A 7645-nucleotide genomic window follows, 5' to 3' on the forward strand; every position below is an offset into this window, starting at 1 on the left:
TTTTTTTTTTTTTTTTTCTTTTTTTCTTTTCTTTTCTTTCTGGTTATGGCTCAACTAACCAGACCCCTCAAGTGGAAGTAGGGGCAAAATGTCCACATTTTTTTTTTGTTTAATCTCCTAACTATGAGGAGCATAGATTGACTTGAGTTTTGGTCTCCTGGACTTACCTAGGTTTAAGAGATTACTTATGTTGTTGGATAGGTAGGTTGAAAGGATATATGACATATGCTTAGTTGTCTCATCTATCTGATCCGCAGTTGGCAACTTCTATGCCCACTCCTACCCTATGTCTTTGGTGTCATTGCCCCTTGCAGTTGGCAACTTCTATGCCCACTCCCCACAGCATTCAAGGTTACCAAATTTCTTCTCTCACGGTAGTGGTAAGTCATTTGTTATTCATAAGTATGATGTGTACATGCCGGTATCTATACTTGTCACTATAAATATTTCTAAATAAATAAATGAAAACCCAAGTTTGAAAATATTGAATCATATTCATTGAATTTGGTGTGGAGTAATTGCTCCAAAACTTGAGAAGGCGGCTAAACAACTCAACTATGAGACTCTTCTTGCTACAATTTATTTCCAAAAATATATTGGTGCTGTATTTTTGATCCAACTATCACACTGTTCTTCAATTCAAACTTGTTATCTCTTGCTACTTCGCTGGATCGCTTTCTCCCGCCACACACCCACAGTAGGGCGCTCAAATTTGCGACGTTGTTTACCAGGTTTTTCCTCCTACCTCCATTATTTCCATCTCTCCCGCTTCCTTATACTAACCCGTCCACAGCGGCGCTAAACTAAAATATTTTGTGGGGTTTCAAAGGCTTCATTTTTAAATTCCTAATGAATTGTGATTGCTGTTCTTCTTCGTTCTTTCGTTGGGCTTTTGGGCTTCAATTCATGATTCTAAGAAACTCGTTTTATCCTCTCAAGTTTTTCTTTCTAAACAAATCCCCCTGGCCACTTTTGGAGAAGAGGTAACTATGAAAGTCCCAGTTACACGAGGCTAATTTAGAGAATAATTATGAATTTATAATTCATCAATAATGGTAACCTTTCAAAAGCCAAAAATAAATTCATGACAATAATAATATCATACCATTTTAGGTTCAATTAGCATTTCGGGTAGGTTTGGTCTATTTTTCTCAACCCGAATTGAATCGATTCGGTTTCGGGTTCATGGTCAAAACTTTTGGATTGACCCAAACCAAATAAACAAATATATAAAATATATTAAGACTGCTTCCGTGTTAATGGACATGCAAGAGTGGTACTGAGGTTGGTTGAGAGATAATTATGTTTTGAGTTCGACATTAGTTAAAAAAAAAAAATTTATTATTATGTTTATATTATTTTATTGTTTTTAATTTGTTTGTTCTGTCTTATTTTGTTATTTTAAATTTGCAATTCACATGTATTAATACATTTTTGTTAATAAATTATATATATATATATATATATATATATATATAATTTTAAAGCATATTCAAAATTCTAAATTAATTTGTGTTTGTTTATGAACTTTTAATATATTTTATCTAAAATTATATAATAATTATAAATTGTGGGTTAGGTTGGGTTGGGAAAAGTTTTGGTTTGGGTTGGGAAAAGTTTCGGGATTACCAATCCAACCAACCCCTGCTTTTGGGTTGGGTAAAAAAAAAAATCTTCCAAACTCGACCATGTACACCCGACAACACCTCATAATTTTGGTGGAATTTTTAGGAAAGTGTTGAGGAAAATGTCTATGGATTATAGGTGACTAGAAATCTAATGATGGAGAGAGAGAGAAATTTGGGTGAATTTGCTAACTTTGAATGCCGCTATTTGAAGGAGTGGACTGGGTCATAGAAGGTGACAACTGCCACCGACAATAGGGATGTACATGTTCGGTGGATTGGGAGATTTTTTTGACCCAACCCAAAAGTTCATTGGATTGGTAACCCAACCCAACGCGAAACTTTTCACAACCCAATCCAACCCTCTATTTTCGGGTCAACCCTCTATTTTCGGGTTGGGTTGTCAATTTTTTTTAAAAATTTTTTATTTACACACAATTTATAATTATTCGGAAGATAAAATATATTAAAAGTTAAAGAACACAAATTAATTTATAATTATTGACAAATAATAATAATAATAATAATAATAAATTCAATAAAAAATAACGAGCAAAAATTGTAATATATTAACATAATTTAACATTGTCATAAAATTAGAGACAATTAAATACCGACATTTTTTAGAATTGGTTAAAATAATAAAAATACAAGGGTAGATCATGAAATTAAATAAATAAAAATAATTAGTTTAAGAGTATTTTATATAACAAAAATAAAAAAATATATAAAAATATTTTCATTGAGATATGCTTATTTATACACCGCTTTAGAAAAATAAAAATGTGTTTAAATTATGATATAATAATGTTAAAATAAATAGATCATAAAGATATTATAGTTTAGAATATATTTTTAAATTATAAATACATATAATTTATGGAGTATTTTATATAACAAAAATAAAAAAAATATATAAAAATATTTTCATTGAGACATGTATTTGGATGATGGCTGGCGTCGAACTCCGGCGTTATTGATCTACAAATGGACTTCCACTAAAACAAGAGAAGTCTGAATATATTTTATATAATTTAATTTTGACCGGGTCAACCCAAAGGTTTTGCCCATGGACCCAAAACCGAACCGATTTAATTCGAGTTCAGAAAAAATCAACTCAACCCTACCCGAAATGCTAATCCAACCCAATCCAACCCTTATAGTTCGGGTTGGATTGGTCCGGGTTGTCGGGTTGCCGGGTTGAATGTACACCCCTAACCGACAATTACATTTTTTTCAAATTTCCATGTAACGGAGACAAGGGTTTTGTGGACATCGTGCATTTGTGTTGGGCCTTGGGCTGGTGTATCCAAATCTTCTTATAATATTGGGCTCATTGGGCATCATTGGTGTTTCTTGGGCGCCTTTTGTCTTGGACTCTTGAACCGTTTGAGTTGAGTTGAGTTGAGTTAGGTTGAAAAATACGAGATAGAGATGAGATTGTTGGGAATCAATTAATAGCTCTCAAAAGGTTAACACAACATCTCCCCTTCTTTTTTTTAATCTAACTACCCAACCAACTCGGGAATAACCAGCTTTCAACTCGTTATCATGCCTTGAAGATGACTATGATAGCAATCTTGAAACAACCAACGTATAACTACCGTTAATTAGTTATCATCACCTGAAAGTGACTATGATCATAACCATGAAATAACCCTAAGTGGTGAGAGAACCGTGATTCATTTTCTTTCCTGGGAAAAGTAAATGAATTTTAATGTAGATTTTTATAATTTTTATAATAATAATAATTATTATTATTATTTTTTTAGGATTTAGCAAACATGATCCTACGGTAGGTATCATGAATATTTGTTTTATGAGTTTTTTTAACACCTAAAATTATGGACATGAAATTGAATAGATAAAAAATTAGTTTGAATCAATTTAAAAAATTTATTATAAAAGTGAGGCACCTCATTTTATTTTTTATTTTTTTTTCATTGGCTTAAAGTAAAATATTTTTACAGTTTTATTATTATTTTTTATTTTTGTTATGTATAGTAATTTTCGATTCTATTGAATACTTATAAATTATAGATAAATAATTTTTTTTTTAATTTTTTACAAAACCAACTAGAACAATCCAATTGGAAAATAGAAAGTTGGGTTAGGAAAATTTTAGGGTTGGATTACTTATCCAACTCACACAAACACAAAGGGTCAACAAGGTCAACTAATAAAACTAATAAAATATATTTTTATTTTCGTTTCTTTTCTCTAGGTTCCGAAGCAAATTAGGGCTTTTTTATATTACTTGCTAATTTATTCATTACATTCCAGTTTGTGGTTTGAAAGGATGGTTTAATGGAAATAAAGAATGTGTTAACTGGTTTCATTTATGAATAAGTGTTACATATGTTTGGGGTTTGCTTCATTCCCCCGCCCACCCCTTTTTATTTGCAAACAAACCCTTTTCCTTTCGTCTTGTAACAATGGTGAGTTCCGCCGCTGCCCAGGAGACCCTTTGCAGCCTCGCTAATCTCATCTCCTTCGCCCTCGTCTTCCCTCCACTGTGAGCTCTGTCTCTGTCTTACTTGCTTACCCTAAACCTGACATTGTTGTTTACATTTCTGAATGTCACGTAATTCAGGCGAGCAGCTTATCAAATCATAAAAAGAAGGTGGGTGGAGGAGTTGGAGCTATGTCCTTACCTTGCAAACCTTCTACACTATATGCTTTGGCTCATCTATAAGATTATTCAGCCTCACTACATTTTGTGCATCCCCGTTACTCTTACTGGCTTGCTTGCTCAACTTCTTTATTTGTTCATCTTCTACCGGTTTTCCGATAACCCTGGACTGGTATTTTTCTTTAATTAACTACTTTAATTATACTAATATATTGTCTTGTTATTTCAATTTATTACTCTTTTCCTATCTTTCTGATTTATTTGATTATAGATAGATAATGTTCACGTTCACGCCATTTAGGTGAGGTGTCTTGAGCAAACATTTTCTACATTTTGTGGAGTATCTGCTCGAATGTCTGTGTCATCATCTTCAATTAAATCCCACAAATTTTGCCTTTGGTAGATAAGCTTCCATGCATAACTTCCAATAACTATAGTTATTGCTAACGAGCTTTTCCATAGATATACATAGAAGCTTTTAGAATGTTTCTCATACTTGCTTTGGTGACTTTAAATCACGAACATGATCAATATATTCCTTGCTAATCAAAGTTCGCAAGGTAAATAAGGCTTTTTCGCATTTGATCTTCCATTGTCGGCGTAATTCTACATTTTGTGGAGTATCTGCTGGAATTTGTGTGTGTCATCACCTTCAATTAAATCCCACAAATTTTGCCTTTTATAGATAAGCTTCCATGCATAACTTCCAATAACTATAGTTATTGCCAACAAACTTTTCCATAGATATACCCATAGAAGCTTTTAGAATGTTTCTCATACTTGCTTTGGTGACTTTAAATCACGAACTTTAAATCAGATGGAGCCGATTGATTACTCTTCGGCTCCACCCTTTTGACCTCCAAACCACCCTTCGCCATACTCTGTACATACAACCTCACCTTCTCCAACACAATCAGTTTCCCCTTAGCCAACATAATCTCTCTCATCTTCTTCCCAATCAACCCTTCATCCTTCATAGAAACCCTAATCTCAAGATTCTCATCAACATTCTCTTCAAAAATATACGGAATCTCGATAAGCCCATCGACCTTCTGTAGAGATTTACCTTTGGAATCTGGGTGCTGCACTATCCTCTTCACCAACCAAGTCGCCGCTGCCCTTCTCGCCAAAATTGGCTCCTTCGCCCATTGTGGCGACTCTTTCGGCTTCAACATTGTGTTTGTCCCTTGCTCTAGGTTTCCCCTTCTACTTCTTGGATTAGACATATTCTCACCGGAGCCAAGGCAACATTGTCGGTGAGCAACGATCACTCTTTATGTCGCTGAGTCAAGGCAATATCTAGATATTTTCGTTCTATTACAACTTACTATACGTGTCTTTCATTTATTGTATTTCCATTTATTAATCTTTTCATATTCTTATAATGTATTTTATTATAAATAGATAAGTTTCACCGACTGAGCATAATATAATTGGTGTTGTTATGATTTCAGCATATACTGGGCATTTGTCTTGTGTACGTACTCATAGTTATGGCTGCCACTGTTGCTTTAGTTTTGTATGAAACCGAAGATAGGGCGTTGAGGATTCAAGCAATTTGTAACTTTTACAATATTCTGATGAATATTAAACCTATAACCATTGTGGTAAGTGATTTATTAATATATGATATGGTTTATTTTGAATAAATAAATTTAGGGTTTACTGTTAACTTGATTCATTGATTGATTGATTAGATAAAGATGATAAGAACAAAGAGTGTGAAGCATGTGTGTTTGGCTGTTTCATTGACAAGCTTCCTCAATGCCTGTGTTTGGACAGCTTATGCCATCCTCAAACATGATGTCTACATGCATGTACGTATAATTGTATCTACAAATATTTATAAATAAATAAATAAATGAAAACCTAATTTATGATATGAATTGAATTTTGCAGATAAGCAATGTTGTTGGAGTGATTTCAGGTCTTCTTCAACTCATTGTTTATGCTTACTACTCCTTAATTGCTTCAAAACTTGATGAGGAGAAGGCAGAGGAAGAACTCAAAAACATACCCGTGGATGGAGCAGATACAGTTTATTGATCTCAAATGTGTTGTTAACAACAACAAAAAAAAACAGTTTTGAGTACAAATTTGAGGCGTTGGAAGTGTGTATTTCTTGTTTATTTCGAGGAATATATTGTTGTTGTATTGTTTGATCCAATTATGAGACTGTTGTTGAATTAAAACTTGTTTTCTTACATTCCTATAATTCCGGTTGTATTTTTATATATATTGGAGGCTGTTGTAATCCAGGGCGGCGCTAAACTAAAATATTTAGGGTTTGAAAAGCTTGAATCTTTAATTCTTAATGAATTTGTGGTTGATGTTCTTGTTCTTTTGTTTGGCTTCTGGGTTTGAATTGATGGTTGTAAGAGAAACACAATGATTTTATACAAATGCATAAGCTGCCGGAGAAACTTGTTTTATACAATCCCTGATTTAGGGTTTTAGGGTTCTTATTTTGAGATTGCTAAGAGACAAAAAGAAAAAGAAAACAGGAATTTAGGGTTTTTGAAAGAAAGTCGGAATCCATCTAAACGGCGGTTTTGAGTCAGAATTTTCCCGGACTTCCTTCACAAGAATTGTTCATTGGTTTTGGGAGAACCATTATAGACGTTCGATTGATTCAAATCCATCCATAATCGAAGAAGAACCGAAAGTAAGCATTTCGAATAAAGAGTGAGTAAGAGAATGTGGTAAAGTCGATTTGAGAAAGGAACCGAGAGCTTTGAGCGGGTAAGAGAGTGCAATTTTTTTTTCTGTTTTGAGAACGAAGAACTTCTCACTTTGACATCTCTTACCAAAGTTGCTGCTTTTATGATTCTTGTTGCTATAAAAACTTCTCGATCAGATCTAAAGATGTCGAAAGGCTGATTGAGACTAGAAAAATACAAAACGCATACAAAAAAATGAAGCATAAGGTTCAAATACTTCTCTCTTTATCTTCACCGTTGCTCGGAATATCCTCGGTGTCCTCGGTACTCTCATCACCTTCCCCCTCTTCTTCTCTCCGCTGTAACCTCTCTCTACTCTCTTCTTTTTTACTTTTTACTTTTTTACTTTTACCCCTCCTTCCATCTCCAATATTATTATTCTTCTCGTTTTTTCATGTGTATAACACTGATATTTTCATGTGTATTTTTTCCCGCCACATATAATATGAATGGTATTAAAATGCATAAAGAGGAAGGGTCCAAGATAGATGGGCCCGACGTGGAATGAAATCCAAGGCCCAACAAGCCCAAGGTTATCCGCAAGAATAATTTTAAGCAAAGGCCCAACAGGCCCAACAAGCCCAACAAGCCCAATGTTCAAGACAAATGCATCAATCACATCAGTTTTTTTTTTTTTTTTTTTTTTTTTTTTTTTTTTTTTTTTTTTT

The 7645-nt window shown here is 33.5% G+C and overlaps 1 protein-coding gene across 1 annotated transcript; it reads left to right on the plus strand.

Moving 5' to 3' along the window:
* Positions 1-3710: 3710 nt before the first annotated feature.
* Positions 3711-6489, plus strand: LOC111441444 (bidirectional sugar transporter SWEET6b-like). Its single transcript, XM_023078435.1, has 5 exons — positions 3711-4140; positions 4219-4429; positions 5712-5864; positions 5955-6074; positions 6157-6489. Exons 1-5 carry the CDS (start codon positions 4061-4063, stop codon positions 6301-6303), a joined length of 711 nt encoding a protein of 236 aa, XP_022934203.1. The 5' UTR covers positions 3711-4060; the 3' UTR covers positions 6304-6489.
* Positions 6490-7645: the final 1156 nt, after the last annotated feature.

The sequence above is a fragment of the Cucurbita moschata genome, unplaced genomic scaffold (assembly GCF_002738365.1).
Source record: "Cucurbita moschata cultivar Rifu unplaced genomic scaffold, Cmos_1.0 Cmo_Scf00004, whole genome shotgun sequence".
NCBI lineage: Eukaryota > Viridiplantae > Streptophyta > Magnoliopsida > Cucurbitales > Cucurbitaceae > Cucurbita > Cucurbita moschata.

Bases quoted from the DNA above. Each gene is read 5' to 3' on its own strand.
- LOC111441444 (XM_023078435.1), top strand. From the start codon at position 4,061: ATGGTGAGTTCCGCCGCTGCCCAGGAGACCCTTTGCAGCCTCGCTAAT. The intron at 4,141-4,218 runs GTGAGCTCTGTC...CACGTAATTCAG, and splicing joins GCCCTCGTCTTCCCTCCACT to GCGAGCAGCTTATCAAATCA. The intron at 5,865-5,954 runs GTAAGTGATTTA...TTGATTGATTAG, and splicing joins TTAAACCTATAACCATTGTG to ATAAAGATGATAAGAACAAA.